General features: G+C 43.8%; 1 protein-coding gene across 4 annotated transcripts in view; it reads left to right on the forward strand.

The window, feature by feature from the left end:
• ALMS1 (ALMS1 centrosome and basal body associated protein) overlaps positions 1 to 24,546 on the forward strand; it is a 109,767-nt gene that overhangs the window by 29,315 nt on the left and 55,906 nt on the right. For all 4 annotated transcript variants that reach the window (XM_053255633.1, XM_053255635.1, XM_053255632.1 and 1 more), the window contains exons 3-5: positions 4,949 to 5,144; positions 14,986 to 15,103; positions 18,035 to 20,315. In XM_053255633.1, the coding sequence (XP_053111608.1) occupies positions 4,949 to 5,144; positions 14,986 to 15,103; positions 18,035 to 20,315 (2,595 nt within the window). The remainder of the gene's footprint in view (positions 1 to 4,948; positions 5,145 to 14,985; positions 15,104 to 18,034; positions 20,316 to 24,546) is intronic.

Raw genomic sequence — 24,546 nt, forward strand, 5'->3', positions numbered from 1 at the left:
TGAAAGGAAGGCTGATGAAAAAGATTAAAAAGAAGCAGCAACAGCAGCATTTAAGTTGGAAAGGGCGAGGGGAATGTTTTTTCACTTCAAGAGCTGCTTATGTCCCCTCCCCCATTTTTGGGATTGGTTTACTAAATTTGAGCAGAGTGCGTAACCCATATGCATGCAAGAGGTTAGACTACGTGGAGGATCACAGAGCATGTTCCTTCCTGTAAGTCTAAGAAGCATAATCAAGTTCCAGCTGCTTTAAGTGTCTGATTTGTGTCCCTGAGCATCCAGAACTGACAGCCTTGTATTTTCTGTTGAAAATGGCTGCATAAAATGGAAGAATTGAGTTGGTCAGAAATATACTTCTTGATGGCATTCTGCAAGCACATGAATCAACTGTTGCATTTGCGAAGCAAAATTCCACTTTGCGTGTCATTGGTGTTTCAAAAGGCAGAGAAAAGGTTCAGTTTAATATTGAAACTATATATTTGCCCCGTCAAGTGTATTTGCCACAGATCAGCTGTCTAATGAACTGTAGCTTCTTAGTATATCACTGTTGATTTAAATACATTTAAACTCATCACTAAACATGTTCTTTGTCCTCTTTCCGTCAATTAAAATGTATCCACTTAATTCTTCCCACAGTAATTCTAATGCAAGTTCTTTTATCAATGGGGTGATTAGGATTTTTAGAACATAAGGTGGCACATTATATCCAAAAGGTAAACTAACACTTGGATCCTAAACAGTGTTGCCTGGATCTGGAGAATGGTAAGTTAACCTCACAGAGCTATGGAGGGCTGCTGGAGGGCAGAAGAACAGCCAGCTGCAAAGAAGTTGGGTAAAGGGGATTCTCTTGTCCATCTCCTGTGGAGACTGCAGCTGTGAGGGGCTTTTGAGTGAAGGTTGTCTGTGTCAGTTGACTGTAAAGCAGGGTGAGGGAAAGAGGACGCTGAGTGTGGCCCCAGCCAGCCTTCTCCCTTGCTCCTACCATGCCTGACACCTGAACTGAGTTCAAATCCCCATTCAGCCATGATACTAGCTGGGTGACTCTGGGCCAGTCACTTCTCTCTCAGCCTAACCTACTTCACAGGGTTGTTATGAGGAGAAACTCAAGTATGTAGTACACTGCTTTGGGCTCCTTGGAGGAAGAGCGGGATATAAATGTAATAATAATAATAATAATAATAATAATAATAATAATTAAAATTAATAATAAGGGACTTCCGACTACAAACAGACAAACATCTGCCACACAATACACCAGATATAACTGTAGTCGAGAAGAAAGAAAAACAAGTCAAAATAATCGACATAGCAATACCAGGGGATAGCAGAATAGAAGAAAAAGAAGTAGAAAAAATCACCAAATACAAAGATCTACAAATTGAAATTGAAAGGCTGTGGCAGAAGAAGACCCAAATAATCCTAGTGGTAATTGGCGCCCTGGGTGCAGTCCCAAAAGACCTTGAAGAGCACCTCAACATCATAGGGGCCACAGAAATCACCATCAGCCAATTACAAAAAGTAGCTTTACTGGGAACAGCCTATATTCTGTGACGATATCTATAACAATTGACAATAAAATTCTGGCATCCCAGGTCCTTGGGAAGGACTTGATGTCTGGATAAAACAAACCAATCAATAACACCTGTCTGACTGTGTAAAATAAATAATAATAATAATAACAACAACAACTACTACTACTACTACTACCCAACAAGAAGCTTTAGTTGAGCATGTATTGAGACTGTGCCCACACTGGCAAGCTGTGCTACTCCTATAAGCCGGTGGCTGAATGCATAATTTCAGGGCATGGTCTGAAGGCATGCAATACAGCAACTTGGCAGAAGTTACAGTAAGTAGGTCTGGGTGTGGTGGGTGCTTAGATGGGAAATTGCCTAGAAACCTTCTGCACACTGGCTGGCAGCCTGACTAACACAGCGCTTGAGTAACAAGCTGTACTAATGCAAGAAGATTTGCATCATTGTGCTAAAAAATGGGAATTTGTGCAGATGTGTGGCAGTTGCACACTGTTATGCAAGCATGCTTGAAGTAGTGCAGCATGAGTCTGGAACACAGGCTCAAGAGCTAGTAGTTAGTGCAGCAGCTTTGTGCTAGTTTGATGTCCTACTACAGGCACTTTGTTAGTTAGGATGTCAGCCGCTGTCTTGAGTTGCATCATGGAAGAAAGGGGAGGGGGACATAAATGTAGTAAACAAATACTTTTGCTATGCTCTGTGGCATGCTTGCCAAAGCACACCCACCCATGGAAACATTTACATTTGTGGATTTCTGTCACTGAAAATGGCCTCAGCTGGCGGGGGCCATTGGTGTGACCAGCAGATGGCCTCCACACATGTGCGGAGGCCAGCTGGGAGGTGGAGCTGATCCTCTGCTGCCGCGGGTGCTGGGCAGCGCACTGCTGCTCACAACAGCTTCCAGGTGCAGCAGGAGGGGAGGTAAGCACCTATTAATTTAGAGCTAGAAGTGCCTCCCCCCACTCCCAGCCCTGCACCAACCACCACTGCAAGTGAGATATCTGTGTTACTCATTTGTGCTGCAATGATGGCCTGAAATGAAAGAGAATTCCCTCTTCCTAGCCTTTCAAAACTTCCCTACCTAGTTGTCTGGAGGTGATTCTTACTTACCACAGGTGAACAGGTGTTTGGAAACTTGGATTCTAATCTGCCTAGATTTCACTTATCCAAAGTGAACCCAAACATATTTACTTGGAAGCAAGTTTAGAAGAATCCCAGAGGCCTAGAGCTGGTTCACACTTGCAGCTTAATTGTATTTAATGCTAACAACAGCAGTACGTCCAAATGTGAAAAACTGCTGTTAAGCCTCAGAATTTAACTCCAATCTTCCCCGACTAACTCCAGTTTGTACCCAAGATTTTTCCTATGGTTCACTGCCAAAAACAGCGGCTATGCTGCCGAAGCTGTACACCCGAAACCCCAAACTGGAATTAAGCAGCTCTGTCTGACAGCAATTGCCTCTTGGAGATTCAGCCCTGCCCCCCACATCCTTCCCTCTCTTCCCTGTCCTGTCTGGCAACAGAGGACCGTGTGCCAAAAGAGACACAAGCATAAACCTACTAATTCCTGCTTCAAGGCACTGTAAAGTCTTTTGTTTCCCAGCAAAGTAAAATTAAAAGCAAGTCACACTAATACAGCTGCAATCCTCTGCACTTTTACTTAAGGGGAAGCCCATTGAACTAAATCATTTACTTCTGTGCAGTCCTTTTTGTTTCCTTTTATTGGCAACAAGCAGTCCAGGTCAGGGAGAAAGAACTGTCACTTAAGAGGAAGCCCATTGAACTGAATCATTTACCTGCAAGCTGATCTCAAAACTCAGGAAAACCGCTACTATTTCATGATGCCTCCATGCCCTTCACAACCGCAGCCTTTTTTAGATCCTATCTTGATGTTTCAGGTTTGGAGGGACTCCCTTCTCCTTCAGTTAGGCTAACTGGAGTTGTTTTCTGTACGCCTGCAGCGCCAATTGGAGTTAGGATTTTTAACTTTCCCAGTTAGTGTTAAATCCAGTTAAACTGTGCACATGAACCAGCCCCTAGTGTTCAGCACCTAGAAATGATTACTGCCCCCTAAAAACTGGATGTTTTAAAACTGGGCTTGAGGTAACTTCCCATTAAAATTACTGGGGTTTTGTTCCCAATGACATGTTATCAGGATTAAACTGATTCTTATTCCACCACCTCCACTATAGAGTAAAATGAATTTGTATCATTGTATTCAGATGAGTCTAGATTTTGTACAAATGCACCAGATGCATTCATTGCACTCCATATTATATGCAATATATAATACTATATAGTAGTAGTAGTGTGTCTCCTTGCCAAATGGTATCAGGAGAACTTTACATAAATGCCACAAAATACTATGAACCCAATTACCGACTCTTTTTTTAAAAAATGGCAAACTACATTAAGAGGCCCCACTGGAGAACCTGGAGAATAAAGTGATCTGCTGTGCCCTTGAACTAAAGCTCCCTGAATATTTATTTATGGTTAAATTTTTATACTGCCTCTCATTAAAACAACCTCAAGGCGGTTTACAAAACATTTAAAACAGTATAAGACTATAAAACAGTTACAAAATAAAAATATTAAGTTGGAATCTAAAAATACAAATCTAATTAAGAGTTTAAAAAACATACAGAATAAGGCCCATAAAATACAGAGCAACAAAAACAGCACTCATATAAAAGCCTGGGTGAACAGCCAATATTTCTCTTGCTTTCTAAAAACTGTGATGGAGACTGAGGAATGGATGTCATCCGGGAGAGCATTCCAAAGTCTGGGGGCAATATCTCATATAATGCTGATTTGAGATATCACTGTTTGGCAAAGCCAGTCTCTGTACTAAGAAGTCAAATTAGGAATATTATGTTAGTGAGGTTTTAGTTTCCATAATTGTTGTGTTTCTAAAATTCAGGTTTCCAAGCCTGCAAAGCTTTGGTAAGGTCTGGGAGAATGAAAGGAGGGAAAGAGATAGATAGATAGTTTATATTTAATAATATAATATGGGACAGGGTCTTGAATGTTGTTGCCCCCAGAATCTGGAATGCTCTCCCAGTAAACATTCACTCTGTGACAACTGTGGCTGTTTTTAAACGACAACTAAAGACTTTATTTACTCAGGCTTTGACTTCCTAGAGACTCCAGGTTTCTCAGCTTTCTTGTGTTTGTTTCTAATTGTTTCTTAGCGTTTTATGGTTTTAATGTTTGATTAATTTTAAGGTAACATATCTAACTTTTATGGAATTTTATTGTATTTTAAATTTTTTGTTTACTGCCTATGCATTATGAAAGGTGGTATAAAAATTGAACAATAAACAAACAAACAAATAGCATATGAGTCTAGAACGCTACTTAAGGCTTGTGTTTCATGCACCGAGTTTTCTGACCCCTCTCCCCCTTGCTCTATTGCTTCAGGAGATGGAAGCATGGTACCATCCTTGCGCAGAAATAGATACTAGCAATGTGGCAGTGACCCTGGGGAGGAGGCTTGGCCAGACGGTTGGGGTCTGTGAGCTGACTGAGTTTCCCAGTATGGAAGAAGGCTTGATTATACCAACAGAAGACTCTAGAAGTCAGCTCGCACCCAACTTGACACACTCTCCACTTTTGGGTATGTTCTATACATGCGTAAACGTTTGAATAATTGTGAATATTTTTTTAAATTTGTTTTATGTAGTAGTAGTAGTAAACTACTCAGATACGGAAGTTTGGGACAGTCTACAAACTAGGGTTTTGGGGTTTTTTAAAAGTAAATTGTAATGTCCATTCAGGTTCAGGGATTTGCACAGAACCGGTGGGGGCTGGGTTTGAAGGTGGTGTGGGGATACCTTTAAGGGTGGGGGAGGGTGCTCTTAACCCCACGTTGTCCCCCCACCTGGTGCTGCACTTTAAAAGGGTCAGTTGGGGATGCAGCGTGCCTCCCTGCTGCCCCATTCCCTCGTTGGACTGGAAGTGACAGGAAGTACCCCGCACATGTTGGCACGAGTGCGCGCATGTGCGCCGGGTACTTCCTGTCACTTCCGGTCCAATGAGAGAATGGGGAGGTACGCTTCTTCCCCACCAGACCCTTTTAAAGTGCAGCACCGGTGGGGGAAATGTGGTGGGAGAGGTAAGAGCACCCCCCCGGCTTCGAACTGGCTGAACCGCCAGTCGTTCAAACCTGTTTGGAGGCCTATAAAAGGGCCTCTGAACAGGTTCATGTGCATCCCTGTTCCGGTTTCCTGAGCTGCCATCCAACAAGTATTTAAAAAAGTAAATTGACTTGCTCAGCAATTGTGATCTCCATTCAGGTTTCCTGAGCTGAATAGCTCTTCTCTCCACAGTCGATTCATTCACACTAGTTTTCTTGGCCCTGCTACCCAACAAGTACTGATTTTTTGTTGTTGATGATGTGGAGTATGAAAACTTCTGATCTCATCTGTTCCCTCACATGATGTAAGCAAGATGTTTGAGTTCTGTCATGGGTTTTATTTGCATTTTTTTCACCTGTCATTCACGTACTTCAGAACCCACCCATGTATAAGGGTCTCCTGAAGTTCACAAATGAAAGCCAGAGTGCAAGTTTCCCCTTTGCATTTCCAGGGGGGGAGAAAGGTGGGCTAAGAACGACCTGCATCCAGGCTGGGATTTAGAGACACTCAAGCATATGTACAGAATGCTTCTGCATCCATAGATGGTGGTGACCGTCCCCCCCCCCACTTCCATTGGCAGCCCTCATGCCTCAAGGAGTGCTGCTCTGAAGGGCCCCTGCCCTCTGGGGAGGGGGAGGTTGAGTGTGTGTGCAGGCCTGAAAAGCTCCTTGGTGTATGAGGAATGCCACATGTGCTATTTTAGATCCTCATGGCCCTGGGTGTTTTTTTTTTTTTTTAAATAGTACAGTATGTGCCATCCCAAAGATCAGGATGGATAACAGTGGGATTAAAATAGATAAAACAGCCTTCCAGAACTAAAACCAGTAAAAACTGAGACATGCATAAAAACCCAAACCCACCCAAAAAGTCTGAATCTGTTATTGAGGAGGTTTCATTTGGATTATAAAATACATTTGCCTAGTGAACTAGCTGTAGCCGAACATTTTAGGAATGAAAGAAAAGACCGAAAAAGGTGTACCCCCTACACTCTCCTTATATTGTTTTATGTCTGACTTCTGGTGGCAACTTCTGCTGCAGGTTTAGCTTCTACATTTCATCATTGGCAGGCTTCAATTTCCAAATGAGGCTCTGTATGGTTCAGTGAATATTGCTCACAGAGTCAAAATTTGATAATGGTGTTTCAGTTGACTTGAACTGGAATGTGGGCATAATTTCTTTGCTGCTGTTGTCAATTCTGCACTAGAGTAACAGACGTCCTCTTCCTTGGTCTGCTCTGGTGATTAGCAGTACAAGCCACTGAGCATGTACAGCAAAGCAACTGATTGATTGTATGCATCTGAATAGTGTTATTTCATCAGTCTCCCATCTTATAAAATTAAGCATGGTGTAAAGAGAGTCGGTAGAGAGATGTTTTTCTCTCTCTCCCTTGCTTACTACACTAGAAATCATCCTATGAAACTGATTTCCATGGAGTTTAGGACAGACAAAAGGAAGCCCTTCTTTAGAGTGCACAATTCATCTATGGAATTCTCTGCCACAGAATGTGGTGATGGCCACTAGCTTGGGTGGCTTTGAAGCAGGGCTTAGACAAATTAAAGGACAACAAGTCCATCAGCAGCTAGCTTAGAAGGCTGTAGGCTGCCTCCAAGTTCAGAGACAGGATGCCTCTGAATACCAGTTGCCTGGGAACAATGGCAGGAGAGGGAGCATGCCTTCATCTCATGATTGTGGGCTTCCCAGAGGCATCTTGTAGGCCACGGTGAGAAACAGGATGTGGGCCTCCTTGGGCCTGATCCAGCAGCAGGGCTGCTCTTAGGTTCTTTCTTCCAAAGAGCTCTGAGTGGTGAACTTGGGGCATATCCCATTTGAGTTGGGTAAATAGAAATGGATGTAGAGGGAATGTGTGCAGTTGAGAATCCTGTAGAGATGTGCACATTGGAGAGGGGTATATTGAAAGTAGGGCTTTGTATGTTTCTGAAGCGTCATGGAACTCCAGTGTAAGAATTCGGGCTCTTTCATCCCCACTGTCGCTTGTGCAGCCCTGCCACCCAACAAGAGAGGTTATTTGCTGCTGAGTGAGTGATTGGTTTCCACAGTTTATATAGGATTTCCCCGGATAGTTCTTTCTCTTCTTCCCCCACTCAGACGTATTTCAGTGCATTTTCCTATTAAATCCTGTGAATGTGATTTGCAGTGGAACTGGATGGGTAATTCCTTTCTCAAGTTCCCTTCTCGTGCCCCAGAATGTTGATATCTTGCTAGGTGTAAATCTCCCCAGTATTCCTTTTCACGTTATAGCAGCTGCACGAGGAAGAAATACCTACAGTGTTTAACGCTGCACCTGGGGAGTGCTGGCGGGTGGGTGGAAGTGGCTATAAGGAAAGGCCAGTGTGGAGTGTGTGTGTTTGTAAGGACCAGTGTTGCAGTCTACCAGTGGTACTGTTCACTGCAGAGGAGTAGGCAGATAGCAAGTTGCATGGTTGGGATGCTGGTGTTTCTGAGAGTTCTGCAAGCGAGAGGAGAGACCACTACAGTCTCTCTACAGGTGAGCAAGTGGGACTCTTTGTGTGTGGTTCTATTCCCTTTTGCTCCGTATTCCCCCCTGTTCCTGTCTATCAATACAGCCACCCTTGTCCTCTTCTCCAACTTCCCAGAGAATGCAACCATTATCCATTCATTGGACTTTGCTTGTAATGTGTAATTGCAATCTAATGTGTACATTCATTAGATTGTTTTTGCTTGTGTTAAAAGGTTTATTTTATTTTAGCATGTTTCTCTCTCTTCCTCCATGGAGCTCAGGGTAGTGTATTCTCCTCCTTCTCCTCCTCTCTGCCCTCTCCCCTCATTTATTGTGATTGATAAACAGTCCAGTGAGGTAGGTGTAGCTGTGAGATGCTGATGAGCTCAAAGTTGTCCAGGGCATTTCATGGCTGCATGGGAAGTTGAACCCAGGTCTCCCTGGTCTAACATTTAGATTTATTTTTATATAGTTATTGATTGATTGATTGATTTCTATACCGCCTTTCCAAAAATGGCTCAGGGCGGTTTACACAGAGGAATAATAAATACATAAATAAGATGGCTCCCTGTCCCTGAAGGGCTCACAATCTAAAAAGAAACACAAGATAGACACCAGCAACAGCCACTGGAGGGATGCTGTGCTGGGGGTGGATCGGGCCAGTTACTCTTCCCCTGCTAAATAAAGAGAATCACCATGTTTAAAAGGTGCCTCTTTGCCAAGTTAGCAGTTAGTTGTGTTTTTATTTTTTATTTTTGTAAGCTGCCAGGTGAAGCATTGTACCTAAAAGGCAAAATATAAATTTACTAAATTACATAAATACCATGCTGCGCTGGCACCCTCACTGGCTTTAGCAGAGCCTCTTGCTTGAGTACAGGGGGAAGTCTTCTCTAGAATACCTGGATTTTGTTTAACCCCTCCCCACCCAAGTGTTCAGTGTGAGTGATTGCAAAGTATCTTCCAAAAATGTATTTCCTAATTTATTGCCTAATGAAGTGAATTGGCAAAAGAGGTCTCTGCTTGGGTTGCACCCTTTATCTCTAATTTTTCAGTGAACAGCATTCTGATCCTGGCTTTGAGATTTGTCAGCTTCAGGCTGTAAGGTGAAGATGCAGGATCAGATATGCTTGTTCAGAAAATGCAGCAATGTGGAGGGTTGTGACCTTCAGAATTGGCAGTGGAAAGGACCTTCCTGCACCAGGTGCTTCTAGGTGATGGAGTTGGTATCATTTGCTTTCTAAGCGCCAGGCACCTGATTTCTCTCCCTACAAAACGGAGGACTAAGCCATTGGTACTGAGCACTTCTAACTCATCACAAGCTGCCAATAACTCTACTTTCCTCAGGAAGAGAGTAAAATCATTATCAATTATGATAACTCAGTTAGAGCTATTGTTACTTTTCAGCCACCATAAAATTTAATAGGTCTTCAGTGTGACTTCTGTATATCCTGATTATATTTCTGCAATGGAATAGTTAGCTTAGTTTATTACGTCTGAGGTATGTAGTATTGCTAGGTGTTGTACTTAGATTTTTTTTTTTAAAGGCAAACCCTACACATGGGCTCACAATCCAAATGCTTCTGTCTAATTTGAGGTGACCAATATGTAGACAGCATGCGTGCCTCCTCACTCTCGCCCTTTCCGAGTAAAGGCACTTTGGTGCAATCCTGATATTCTTCTTTTCCTTTATAGAAAGAACTTTGCACACAGAGGCTGTTAGTTAGAATCTCGTGGGTAGTTTGCGGGCAGGTTCTCAGACTACCTGTGGTGGGTGTAACTATGATCGACTTACATCAGGGCCTCCGAGGATTCACTTTGGGTTTGAGGTTAGAAGTGACTTGTATGGCCCCCAGTTTGAAGCCCTCTGGTCAAGCCTGCCTAGCTGTGGAAATAAGTCTCAGGAGGTGACCTATTTTCAAAGTGTACAGATTGGAAGGCATACCAAAAAAAAAGAGAGAGAGAGAGAGAGAAAAGGCAAAGATTCCAGTGTTGTGACTGTTGAAGGGTTGAAATCTCGGGTCATGCAATATCAGCTGACTGGCAGCCAGGAATCTGCTGTTGCAGGTGCTGACAGAATTCCTTGATAGAAGAGACACTGTAATTCTTTTGTACATATGGAGATGGTGTGTTTTGACACAAAAAGAGCCAGAGTGGGGTGGGGATTTGCAGCATTAAGCAAAGAAACCCATCCTAAGGCTTTGTGAACACAGACTTAATTTTTCGTTCTCATGGCAGGCATCCTATTTGCTTAACCTTTAAATATAGGAGGAAATAGTAAAGCTCTAGTACATGAAAGCTTCTGTTAAGTTTTAAGGTAACACAAGAAACTTGCTTGTTTTTCCTGCAGCAGATGAACATAGCTATCCCTCCTGAAGTTGTCAAGCCTTTGCAACTTTGAACAATCAAGTGAAACTTATATTTAGCAGCTGCCTTTTTGCCCCTTATTTATTACTGTTAATTTTATGAATTTCACAAATATTTATATACTGCCTTTCAACAAAAGTTCCCAAAGTGGTTTACATAGATAATAAATAAATAATATGGCTGCCTGTCCCCAAAGGGCTCACAATCTAAAAAGAAACATAAGAGAGACACCAGCAACAGCCATTAGAGGGATGCTATGCTAGGGATGGATAGGGCCAGTTGCTCCCCCTCCCATGCAAAATGAGGAGAAGCCCCACTTTAAGGAGGTGCCTCTTTTGTTAGCAGGGGATAACTATCCATAATTTTGTGGATAGCACAAACAGCTTTGATATTTGCTGAGGGTATTAAATGTTTTGCTGGGTGAAGAGAGAGTCCTGAGTTGCAGAAGGCACATTTTGTTCTCTTCAAACATTGTAGTACACACAAAGGGAAAGAAAAGAATAGTAAAGACAGAAAATGGACCTTTTGTTTCTGATGCTTTCTCTTATTTGCAACTCGGTTGCCAGGAAACTGCAGATGCAATCCATGGTTCCAGGCCTCAGAAAAAGTAGCATGTTCAAGGCATTGCTCTTTTGGCTTTTTGGTTACAGGCTGTGTGTTTTGGGTTGAAATTTTTTTTCAGATTCTTTGCTCAGGAAATCTACATTCTGTAACCAGAATACGTGATGAAAGGTATTCTTTTAAATCTTTTGAACATATTTGCAAGGTTTTGGCTGAAGGTGTTGTGCATGTGAGAAATAGGCAGACATAAGAAAAGTCCTGCTAGACTGGGCCATCAGATCCACTATCCTGCTTACCACAATCACTACCCAGATGCTTCTGGGAAGCCCACAAGCAGGGCAGGAAGGTAATAATAGCTCTCCACAACTTGTATTTAGTGGTATATTGCCTCTGAACAGGGGAGGAGGGCTGGTCTTGCAGTAGCGAGCATGAATTGTCCCCTTTGCTAAGCAGAGGTCTGCTCTGGTTTGTATCTGGATGGGTGACTATAACTGATCACTGTAAGATATTCCCCTTAAGCAATGGGGTAGGAGCTCAGTGGCAGAGCATCTGCTTTGCACGTAGAAGGACCCAGGTTCACTCTTGGCAGCATCTCCAGGAAGGGCTGGGAGAGATGCTTATCTGCAATCTTGGAGAGCTGCTGCCAGTCTGTGTAGACAATACTGAACGAAGTAGACCAAGGCTCTGACTGCGGCAGTTTATAAGGTAGCTTCCTATGTTCTTAACATGAAGACTTCATCTAGCCCTCATGACTAGTGGTAACAATTGACATACCTCTCCTCTTCTTCTGTGATTGTGTCTAATCCTTTTAAAAGCCATCTAAACTAGTGGCCATGACTACATCTTGTGGTCATCGGTGTAGGTTCCAGGAAGTCATACCCATGAGAGTGGGACAAGAAGCATTCCAGGGCATTGCCCCCACTGGACGTTTTGCTCGGCATCTCCCCATCCTTGCTCTGGCACACTTGGGGTGTGCTGGGAATCTTAAAGAGAAAAATATGTATATCTTTAAAAATACCTCATTTTATAGATGCATTTGGAGGATGCCTGCTGTGTCTCTGCATGATTTGCCATTCTGACCTTGTTCCACTTAATTGGCTTCTGTTGAGACAGTTAATCAGTACTTATGATCATCATTCTTCATTCACTTTTAGTGCAGAGGTGCCACAGAATGCTCCCCAAAGGGTTCTTGTTTCCTCCAAAGCAAGAGGCATGCTCAGAACAGCAAATTGTGCAGGAACAAATTAAGTCACTTAATTCTTACTCTTACCTTCCCTAAAAGTGAATATTTTGGGATGCAAGGGTGAAGTGTTCCTCTAGTTTTAATTCAGAAAAACAGTGTGGTTGCCTGTGTGAGGTTTGGGACACGCTGGTCTAGGGAATAAAGAAACTCTGGAGGAGACAGAAGCTGGCCCTCTTCAATGTACCAGGTCTTAGCACGGGCTGGCAGAAAGCTGTTTGCCTGGTGGTTCCCTTTTCCTGCCTCACCAGAGGTGGGGCCGGGTGGGGGGAGCAGGCAGGAAACCCAGCTGGGCAAATGCAGCCAGTATTACTGCTTTCCTGCTTTCCCTTCACCTCTCTCACTGAGTGAGAGAGACAGAGGAAGCAAACAAGCCCCTGTTGTTGTCTCCACAATGGTGCTTATGGCGGCTGCCCTTTGTGGCTGGATTTTCTTCTTTCCTCCCAGAGCTCCTTTAAGGGGTTCTGTCTTCTGGCTGGAAATCTCTTAATATGAGGAGAGAAGATTTGGGGTGCAAGGGGAGATCCCATATATATTTTGAATTGCTGAGACTGTAATAGCAGAAATGGCTCTCCACTTCTCTTGCTACAATGTGATATTGAGGCAGATGTAAAATATGAATCTGGCTTTTGTTGTTGGATTGGCAGGTGATGAAGACAGCTGTTGATAGTATCATCTCAAAAAAGATTCTCTGTGAACACACAATTGTACTAGCAGTGGTTAGACGAGGGCCTATATTCTATATAGAGCCCCTGGTGGTGCAGTGGTAAAACTGCCGCCCTGTAACCAGAAGGTTACAAGTTCGATCCTGACAAGGGGCTCAAGGTTGACTCAGCCTTCCATCCTTCCGAGGTCGGTAAAATGAGTACCCAGAATGTTGGGGGCAATATGCTACATCATTGTAAACCGCTTAGAGAGCTCCGGCTATAAAGCGGTATATAATTGTAAGTGCTATTGCTATTGCTATATTCAAGGCTGCCTTTTGCACCAACATGTTGATGGCCTTTGTCTCCTTGCTGCAAAATGAAGCGTTCTCTTGCTTGCTTAAAAGCCAAAATGCAATTAAGAAGTGCATTCATTAACTTAGGCTTTTTACCAAAAGAAGAAAATCTATGACTAGCAATCTGCATTTCATTGGACCTCCTGTTATACATTAGATCATACCTTTTTAGGGAATAAATTCTTTGGCACAAAGAGATTTTAAATTTTCCCCTTCTACCACTTGAATTACTGTTGCCTGCTTTGTTGATGGAGTAATGAATAACTTTAAATAGCTTGTTGCCTTCTTCCAAAGGGCAAAGCGCTAAACATTCTAACAGAAGTAAATGGGATCCACCAAAATGAGTTTGAGCACATGAATTTGAACCTCACCATTGTATAGGCAGAGCTGCAGGGTAGGGTCATAACAACAGCCCTGCTGGATCAGGCCCAAGGCCCATCTAGTCCAGCATCCTGTTTCACACAGTGGCCCACCAGATGCCACTGGAAGCCTACAGAGAGGAGTTGAGGGCATGCCTTCTCTCCTGCTGTTAATCCCCTGCAACTGGTATTCAGAGGCATCCTGCCTCTGAGGCTGAAGGTGGCCTATAGTCCTCCGACTAGTAGCCGTTGATAGACCTCTCCTCCATGAAGTTATCCAAACCCCTATGAAAGCCATCCAGGTTGTTGGCTGTCACCATATCTCCAGAAGTTGATTATGTGTTGTGTGGAAAAGTACTTTCGTTAGTTGGTCCTAAATTTTCTGGAAATCAGTTTCATGGGATGACCCTTTGTTTTAGTGTTATGTGAGAGGGAGCAAAATTTCTATCCACTTTCTCCACTCCATGCATGATTTTATAGACCTCTATCATGTCTCCCCGCAGTTGCCTTTTTAAGAAGCCTCAGGTGTTGTAGCCTTGCCTTATAAGAAAGGTGCTCTAGGCCCCTGATCATCTTGGTTGCCCTCTTCTGTGCTTTTTCCAGTTCTACAATGTCCTTTTTTAGATGTAGTGACCAGAATTGTATGTAGTACTCCAAGTGTGGTCGCACCATAGTTTTGTATAAGGGCATTATAATATTAGCCGTTTTATTTTCAATTCCCTTCATAAGGATCCCTAGCATGGAATTGGCCCTTTTCACAGCTGCCACACATTGAGTCGACACTTTCAATGAGCTGTCCACCATGACCCCAAGATCCCTCTCCTGGTCAGTGACTGACAGCTCAAATCCCATCAGCATATGTGTGAACTTGGGGGTTTTCCTCCCAGTGTGCATCACTTCAACAAGACCCTGTTTCAGACTGCAGTGGGTTACAATTGACCTGGTTCAAAAGGGAGTACAGAAGAATTAAATCTTGGTAGAGAAGGATGTTGGGTGAATTCAGTTTTTGAATGCATATAAATGTTTTCCCCATGTCATTCGAGGTTGTTTTTCCGTGATGTAGAACCTCATTCATTCCTCTAAATGTCTATTATGACTTTTATTTTTATAATGATTATATGATCTTAATGTCATTTCTGAAATCTGTTTATTTCAGTTGGATTTGTTTTTGGTTGCTGCTGTATTACACAGCTTTTGAGCATACTTGGTGATTTAAGCCTGTGCCAGTTGGCAGGGCAGTTGCATTAGGAAGGCTTTGATTAACAAGCCATGACTCTTTCAGTCTTGCCACATCACCATGATATTTTGTAATCTACAGAAGTTCAGGACAGTTGCTTCTCTCCCAACCTCCCACTGCTGACAACCTACTCCACACAAGGTCGTACCTTCTTCAACGAGACCCTCTTTCAGACTGGAATGGATTTTGCTCCTTTGAGGTGGGATAAACATATTACTCATTTGACATTAGCTTTTTCGGTCCAATGGGCAAATTGAATTTACGTTAATTACATTTGGCTAGGCTTGCTAGTCAAGCCTTTCTGTATGGTTCCCCCCACCCCACCCCAGTCCCTCTCTTCCCCAGGGCCTTTGGAAGTTGCAAAGAACTTGGGGAACAGAGGGATGTTTGCCCTTGTGTTAGACATTTGCAGAAGGCATAAGAAGCAACTTTCTCCCACGAGCAGGGCTTTTTCAGGGACTCTTGCCAGCGAAGTGCAGGGACTCTTGCCAGCCAAGGGTAAGGTGCTCGCTATAGGTGCGCAAGTCAGCAAATTTATGGAACCTTGATTATATCTAGAACACAATTTCCCTAGGACATTGTGGACCTGTTTACCTGAAGTTTACCTCCCCTGCCTAAGGACTGATCTGTACACAGGGACATAGGAAGCTGCCATATACTGAGTCAGACTATTGGTCCATCTAGCTCAGTATTGTCTACACAGACTGGCAGTGGCTTCTCCAAGGTTGCAGGCAGGAATCTCTCTCAGCCCTATCTTGGAGATGCTGCCAGAGAAGGAACTTGAAACCTTCTGTTCTCCCCAGAGCGGCTCCATCCCACTTCTCTTCCAGTGCTCACACTTCTAGTCTCTCATTCATATGCAACCAGGGCCGACCCTGCTTACTAAGGGGATAAGTCATGCTTGCTACCACAAGACCAGCTCTCCTCTGCTGTGTCACATCCAGCAGCTGAGGGAGCCTGGACTAAGCAGAAGGCAGTCTAGGCAGTGAGACTGCAGAGCAACAAGGCAGTGGCTAGGGCTATTGCTGGAGCATAGAGGTGCTTAAGTGAGGAGCTGTTGCACCAGTGAAGGATGGGCTTTAACTGACAGGTTAAAGTAAGAGCTAGGAGTTCCACCATTCCCTGAGCAAGGCAAGTGTCTGAGCTGTCTTCCCCATCCTCATGAATAAGCCCTTTGGGGATAGGCCTTAGGCTGCCAGGCAGGCACTCTGGAGTTCTGCCTGGCTTTCTGTTGCCTCTGTTCTTGGGGTTCTAGGAATGATGGAGGGCTCCCAACAGTGAGAGCAGAGTCTCACTGGGGATGTGGGGTCCTCAGCATCTCTGCGTTCCACTGGCAGGAGGCCCATTGGAGGAATGGGATCTGGTGGGTATTCCTTTGTGGGACTTAGAGACCTTGGCTGTGGCTTGGTCTTCCTTCTTCTTGGAGGAGAGCTTCCTTGGAGTCTGAGCCCAGGTGAGTCTGGGAGGCACGCTCCCTTAGCCATGTGAGATGCTGCATTTTGTGATGAGTTGCCGTGCCTGGCTAGAATGCCTTCTATCATTTGCCATATGAATCCAACCGACCACACAGAGAAATTCCATGCCAGTGCCAGTTTTCCTGGAGGCACCCATCACTGGTATGGTGACTGGGATGTGGATCCGCAAGGCAAGCTACAGTAGATGATTCTGCTGGGTGTGGATGATGAGGAGAACATTAAAAAGGGAGACAGTTGGATGAAATGGCTGCAGGAATAACTGTGTCGAAAGAAGATAACTAGGAGCAAGGAAATTAAAACGTTTTGAAAGAAAAGAAAAGTAAAAGAATAACTGCAGATATATTAGACCAGAGTGCCCGTTCAAAAGAGTGCCTACAAGAGACTATGACACAGAAAATTGGCAAGGAACCTTTATGAGATTGGAATGAGAATTAAAAGCTCAATGAGAGAGGCTGAGATTAAGATAAATGTCACCAGATAATAAAAGCAGCAAGTCAATAAAAGAAAAAAATGAAAAACAGACAGATGAAGGAAGCAGAACAAGAGAAAAAGGGTAGCTTGTGATACTGGTCCTTAAAGCCTCAACTTGCTGGTTCAGTGGGGCAAAGCACGATTCTAAGAAGTGTCTCCCTGCCTCCAGACTGAATTGGGTACGTCATTGCCCCTGGGAAATGGGTGCTAGTTGATAGCGCATCCAAGAAAAGCTAGGAAGTTCATCTGTATGCCACTTGCATGTCCGGGCTAATCACAGGCTCGGATGCAGCAGGTGGCCAGGGTTTCCAGTGTAGATGTCAAGCATTCCCAGAGTCTAGCTGGTCTTGCTTCATGAGGCTGAGCAGCCCTCTGCAGTAGAGAGGCCATTTTGGTTGATGTCTTCCATTCTGAAAGTACCTGGGAATTCTATATACTGTATTAGAATGCAGTATTTGAGGATCATTGTACGCATCTATGGTAGGAGGGAACCCAGTTCTCTGCCCTATAGCACACTTTGCTTTGTGCAGCCTTTAGCCATTGGTGCCTAGATTTGATTCTCAAGAGTGCTTCTCCAGTCTTTGGATGGAAAAGGCTGAGGTTCCTATTCTCGGCAGTTTCTTTTAAGACATGCCACAAAGCAATGGGTTGAATGAGCTTGAATATGGGAAACCTGACTTCAGATCTCCAATTAAGATCAGTCTTTGGCAAGGGGAGCATCAGCAGGAGAGAGGGCATGCCCTCAACTCCTGCCTGTGGCTTCCAGTGGCATCTGGTGGGCCATTGTGTGAAACAGGATGCTGGACTAGATGGAACTTGGGCCTGATCCACCAGGGCTTTTCTTATGTTCTTATGTAAGTTGTACCCTTCAGCCTAATCTTAGTCACAGTTACATGAAGATAAAATACTGTAAAGCACTTTGTCACATGAAACATTCAATAACATTTAATTCAAAGATTCAGATACTATGTTCAGAATTCAGAAAAATATCTTCAGTTTCTAATAGTCCTTCAGTCCACATTGCTCATCCCAGCAGGCCTGGAGCCCTCTGAACACACACACACTCTCTGTGTTGTTAGGACCTGGAAATCTTCTCTTCTTAATCCCCTTCTCTCTGGGCTTTGCTGGCCAGTAATGCAGAACTGTAATTTGTAACTTTCCATTTCCCATTCTGTCTATTTCAGAGGGACTCCAGATGTTTCTGGTACTGCTTCAGCAGAGAGTTCGAGGCCCTTGCAGATGAGTGAAGCTGTGCAGCTGGCAGCCACAGACGTTGGCTCAGACCTTTCTAGTGAAGGCTTCTTTCTGTCTCAGCATCCTCTTGCTGGGTGTCATGGTGTTGAGAGCAATGCCAGCCTTGGCAGCTGTCTGTCCCAGCTCCCCACTTCTCTTTCTGAGTATACAGATATGGAACAGAAGGAAGCTGAAGAAGAGCAAATGCCTCACCTTGATGCTGGCACTAAAACCTTGATCTCTAGCAATGAAAGTGTTGGGCCCCAAAGTTCGCAGAAGGTGCTAAATCAGCAACTGGCAGCACCTCTTCCTTCAAGAGAGTCCCAGGGAATTGCCTCAGGCCACGATCTGTTCCGTTTGGACAGCAATGTGCCAGCGCCTCTCCTCCTTGAAATGCTGGAAAAAGAAGTGGGGTTATCGAAGTACTGTGGGTTCTTGTCATCTTCTGAGAGCTCCTCTTGTAAAAGTGTTTTGGGACAGGATCCAGAAGGCAACGAAATGAGTCAGCTGACCAAAACTGTAGCTCTGGTGGAGACGGAAGCAGACACACTTGGGGTATTGCATCAGCAAGGAGCAAGAGCCATTCCTGAACTTGATTCATTGAGACTGCTCTCAGAGTCAGAGGGGAAGCCAGTCAGAAATGTCAGTGTATCAGAACAATCATGTGCAAACACTTCACAGGGATCGGTGGCTTTCAAGGGGCGTAGTATGGATTTAGGGGACTCTTGTGTCATTGCTGGGATATCTCCAAGACTGTCACTGAAGCAGCAGCCAATGCAGCAGATTTCTAAAGGAGTGTTTGAAGAACAAAAAAGAGAGCTTGTTTCAGCTATGGCTGACTGTAGACTTAGTGCCCCTGCACCCCTCCAGCTAATCACTATGAGTGCAGAACGCGTCAATTCATGCAGAGAGCAGATGAATGCCATGATGGGAATTCAGAGCAGAGCAGGCAAAAGTGAATTAACACTTTCAGACTTTGTCGTAGAGAGAGAGCATAAAAATACAGGAATTTCACCTTCCTTTAATGAGGGGTCATTCTTTGGTCAGCTGGCTCATCCCATTCATCATTCTACTCCAGGGGTTTTTACCACCAGAAGCTTGAAACAGGAAGCGCCTGGTGCAGCGCTCCCAGTCAAACCCACTCTTCAGTCCTCTCTTCCTCATTTACATGAGGAGACTTCTAAGAGTCCTTGTGTCACTGTGTGCATTCCTTCTGTGGAAGAGCCTCGTGGACCTTCTGTGGATAACACTCGTGTGCCTTCATCTGAGGAGCCTCTTACACTTCAAAGTGGGCAAGATGCTAAACATGAAAATAGTGATTATCTTGCAGCTCTACATCCTCTTAAAAGTAGGATTTACTCTTTACCATCTCTTAACTTCATGGAGAAAGTAGGGGCATGGAATGTGAGCCAGTCAGCTGAGAGGATGTCTGATGCTTTGGCTTTAGGGGGTGTAGGTGGCATTTCTCCTAGGCAGAAGGCCTACAGTGCTATTGCCGATTCCTTAAATCACATTTTATTAAAGCAGCAGAGCCAGGTTGAGCTTAAGGAAGGGCTGGCTGCATCAGTTTGTGGGCCAAGCTCCATGGCTGGTTTGCACACCTACAACAAAAAGTCACCATGTGTTTTACCACTTACTAGGTCTCAGTCTGAAAACTCTGTGGTTGTAATTAGCAGGGAGATTTCAAGGGCCGAAGCTGGTCCTGAAACAAATCCAGATGATGCTGTCCAAGCAGCAGAAGACAAGAACACTGTTGTAAGAGCTCCTGGATTTAAGAGAAGTGATGCTGATGCTGAAGACCCAATTACTCAACATTATACAGCTGTTCTGGTCTCCACTGTGTCCAGTGATGAGGAAAGTATTTCTAGAGGAAGGAGTTCAAATCCAGATCTGTTTGTTACCAGTGAAAGGGTTGCTGAACTTCTCAGAGAAGAAGCCGGCTCTCTTAATGGTGATCAAGAAAACTCTGATGGCTCTCCGGATAATACCAGTAAGTTGCCTGGTTTTCATCTTGGCACCAACCAGATCAGCATGGGTCACTTCAGTGATGTTTCTCCAGATAGTTTGAACCAAGTAACTAGTTCTGAGGCAGGCAGCTGTGCTGACTTGAGACTTCCTTCAAGACAATCTTCAAGAAGATCTTCAGCTGTTTCTGGAAGGTTGCACAGTAGTTTGGAAGATATATTAAAAACTCCAGATGACAGAGAGTTAAATATAGAAGAGAGAATACCTGTAAGTTCTTATTTTTATCACAATTGTATTTGTCTTGTTTATGTTTCCCCTCAGTTCTTTGCAATTACTGTTGGTGTATTTTCCCCCTAGCATCTTACCTCATGGCGCATATACATAACTTCTTATGGTTCTTTCTGTCAACAATAGCTATAACTACCAGTCACCTATATTTGCATGTTTGCTGCCAGACTACAAATTTCACTTCTCCAGAAGATCATGGAAAATATGTATGTGCTTTTCGTACCTGTTGGTACGAAACAAGTATGAACTTGTGCTTGTTGTACCTATTCAGACGTTAAGTTCAATGTGTGTGCAATTTGTATACAGTACACACAGGTACGGATCTGCACATAGACAGTTATTTACATTGTGTTGAATGCAAGTGCAGCAGTACACTTCCTATCTGTATCTTGCATATCAGGGGTCTGTACCCCAGGTTCACATTTAAAATGAACATAGGTACCGTCATTCACACTAAAGCTGTACCTCTGTACAGACATCTGAATGCAGGAACATCACAACGTATGAATAGGACCATTGAATCCGACTGCTGCTTCATCTAGCTGATTATTGTCTACTCTGACTAGCAGCAGCTTGCCAGGGTCTTGAACTTTGAGCCCTGCTGCTTAAGATCCTTTAGGTGGGAAAGCTGGGGCTTGAACCTGATAGTTTTTGCGTGCCAAGCATGCGCTCTACCACTGAGCGCTCTCTCCTCTTGGAGGGCTAGAAAGGAATTTTCAGTGCATTCTGGGATTGACAGGTGGGTATCAATGCCTCTGATGTTCAAGTGCTATGTTAAAATTATATCTCAATCAAACTCCTGAAGAGACAAAGCACCCAGTTGCCACTGTTACATGAGATAGCTGTTGCTAGTCAGTGCCATAGCTGATGGGAGAGTGAAGTTTGGAATATTCCTTCATCTACAAAACCTGCACCTCGAGGAGAAGGTTGTTTACCCCATCCTTTTAGAAATGGCACGGCTGCACTTGAAGGGGCTTCCGTGTCTCTTTTTGCCAAATAAGAATAACACTGAAATTTAAAATAGAAGCTGGTAGCATTGTGGTAATTGAAGAAGGAAAGTTAGTTTGTTTGGATTGAATAGTAAGTATGCAGACCTTGTAATTGTCATGCAGAAACAGAAGAAATGTATACCTCTGGGGTGGAGGAGGGGGAAGCTCAGAAGAAAATATAATGTACAGTTAAACTTATATAATGTCTTTCATAAGACATTTATCTCAAGACAGTTCACAACATGTATATTTAAAACAACCCATAAAATAATAATATATATTTAAAACCCACAATAAAATTCAGCCGCACAAGCAAACGGACAAACCAGCATATATCTCTATAATATAACTAATTGGATTTCACCAATCTTTTTGAAGGAAAACAATGTCATAAAGCTTCTCTGTATTCCTCCATTTCCCCATATCAGCCTATGGAAAAGGCCCTCCTCAGTTTCTTCCTGAACCCCCTCCCACCATTCCCAGCCCTTTATATTCTGAAGCACTCCAAATAGAAAGCTCAAAGTAACTGACCTTCCTCTCTGGCATGGAAAATTACATAGTTATAATGGGGTGGGGGAGACAATTTCAGACAAATGCTTCCATACATAAAATTGAGGTGGTAGGGTCCTATATAAAGGATCGCTCCATGCCAAGAATTTGAGTAAGAATTAGCCCTCAGAAAACAGAACAGGTGATCCAAAAGCCATGGTCATTGACATGACAGAGAAAGTGAATTGGCTGTGATGGCAAGTGAGAGGAGACAGGGTTGACAAGAAAGGCGATGGCTGAGCGATGAGCAACTTAATGTTTTGTGACTCAAATATTGGAGAGCTGCGTGTGACCTTCCAGTCTCTTCCTTCCTGGCAGACATCCTGTGATGCTCCATACAAGACACTCCAACTCTATAATAGACTTTATTAAAAGCTGGGTTTGTAAGGGAGGAAGTTCTTCACTTCTCTGCTGCTGGACAAGGGAGTATAGTGTGAGTTGTTGTTCCCAGAGGCAGGACTACATAAATTAGTGAGTGGCTTTAAGAGCTGTGGGACGGGAACCCCACCCAATTCTTTTAGTCCTGTGACTCCCTCCAGAGCAGTGACTCTCAATCTTCTCTGTTCTTAAGGCCTTCTCTGTGCCTTCCCACTATTCCCTCCTCCTCATTGCTGCTTTGCAAGGTCTTCCTCATCAAGGTGATCATAGTTGTCCTTTACTGGCGAAGAAGGCCATGGTTCTCCAAATTGATCCACCCAGTAACCCCGATTTGTACTTCCTTTTCTCCCAGAAGCCACCTAATGGTGCAGCGGGGAAATGGCTTGACTACCAAGCCAGAGATTGCCAGTTTGAATCCCTGCTGGTATGTTTGTTCAAATCCCTGCTTGTATGTTTGTTTGGTATGTTCTCAGACTATGGGAAACACCTATATCGGGCAGCAGCAATATTGGAAGATGCTGAAAGGCATCATCTCATACTGTGTGGGAGGAGGCAGTGGTAAACCCCTCCTGTATTCTTCCAAAGACAACCACAGGGCTCTGTGGTCGCCAGGAGTCAACACCAACTCGATGACACACTTTACCTTTACCTTCTTCCAGACCACCTTTACCAAGGGCCCATCCACCATTACGATCCTGTCTGGAAACCCCTTGCCATTTAGAGACTGAGTGGAATATCTTAACATGTCATAGCTACTCTCTGGAAGTGCTCGGCATTATCTTAGTGTCCAGAAAACAGCCCACCTCTTGCATATATCAGTGTACCTGTTGAGCTTTCATGTGATGGCCGGGGTGGCTCTGGTATTACAGTGTGGAGTTGGGGAACTCTGAATGTTTTTCCAGGAAGTATTGGACAAGGACCTTAGAACCAATACCTTCAAAAGGCAGGCCACCCCTTTTAGCTGGTTTCTTATCACACCCCTGTCAATGAAATCTACAGTCACATCCCCATCTCAGACTATTTTTAAAGGAACAACTTTTCTACTTCCTCCTTGGATACACTGTGTTTCCATTGTACAATCTACACTCCGTCCCCTGCATTTTTAATTTACACTCATTTTGAACTGATTCGATCCATCCCTCTCCACATTCTGGCATTCAGATGAGCCTTTCTCATCATGATCACTTTTGCCAGACACATTATCAGTACGTTAGGCCCTGTTAGTAAAATGCAACCTTTTCTCATCTGTTTCCATCCATTTGGTCCCAGGCCTTCCTTTATCCCATAGGTGCCAATAGTTTTCTATGCTTCACAGGATAGTATCATTTCTTTGTTTTTTATTATTCAATTTTTTTTAATACTGCCTTTTTATAATGCATCTCGAGGCGGTTCTGTCGCAGGCCATGCCACCCTAGGGATAAAACATGACACAAATGGGACATTTGCAGAACTCTCAAGATCTATATCAACTGTACATCTGTTTTCTGTCTCATTAGCTTTCTGCTTGTTTTTTCTCTCCCTACTACCATGGGTAAGAATGTGTCATCATCTACAATTGCTTAGTGTGTTTCTCTTTTACTAGATACAGCACTTTAAACCTCTAGCAAAGGACACTGCAGATTTTTCTAGATCAGCCTCTATCTTGGCTGCATTTTCCACAAATGCTCCTCTTTGTGAGATATTCAGGGCAGCTGCCTGGAAGTCGGCCTCTACATTCACCAGGCACTATGGATGTTGCTTTGTGGTCTTTGTGCATCACTCAGAGGCTTTGTGCCTTATAGAGCCACATTTTTGACCTTTTAGAGCTTCACCAGAAAAAGAAACAAGTTGTTCTAGTAAGAACTAATCAGCCTACTTTCCTTTCACTGTCTCTACATCTGGACTAAATTTGGTGCAAACCGAGGTCCACAAGTTAGATCTCTTGGGCCTCAAATGTTTGTGTCCGCCATCTTGGATCGGGGTAGATGCCGTCATTACAAACTTCACCATTGAGGTGTCCCTGTGTCATTCACTACAGCTGTTCCAAATTTGATTCAGATCCCTCAACATAGTGCACTTTTGCCTCAAAAGTTTATGCATCCGCCATCTTGGATAGGGGTGGGTGACATCATCACAAACTACACCATTGGGGCATCACTATGTGTCCATTCAGCTGTAGCAAATTTGGTTCAAATTGGTTAGAGTATCCACAAGTTAGTGCACTTGTGCCTCCAAAGTTTATGCATCTACCATCTTGAATTGAGGTGAATGACATCGTCATACACCACACCCTTTGGGCATCCCTATGTGTCCCT

The sequence above is a fragment of the Hemicordylus capensis genome, chromosome 5 (assembly GCF_027244095.1).
Source record: "Hemicordylus capensis ecotype Gifberg chromosome 5, rHemCap1.1.pri, whole genome shotgun sequence".
NCBI lineage: Eukaryota > Metazoa > Chordata > Lepidosauria > Squamata > Cordylidae > Hemicordylus > Hemicordylus capensis.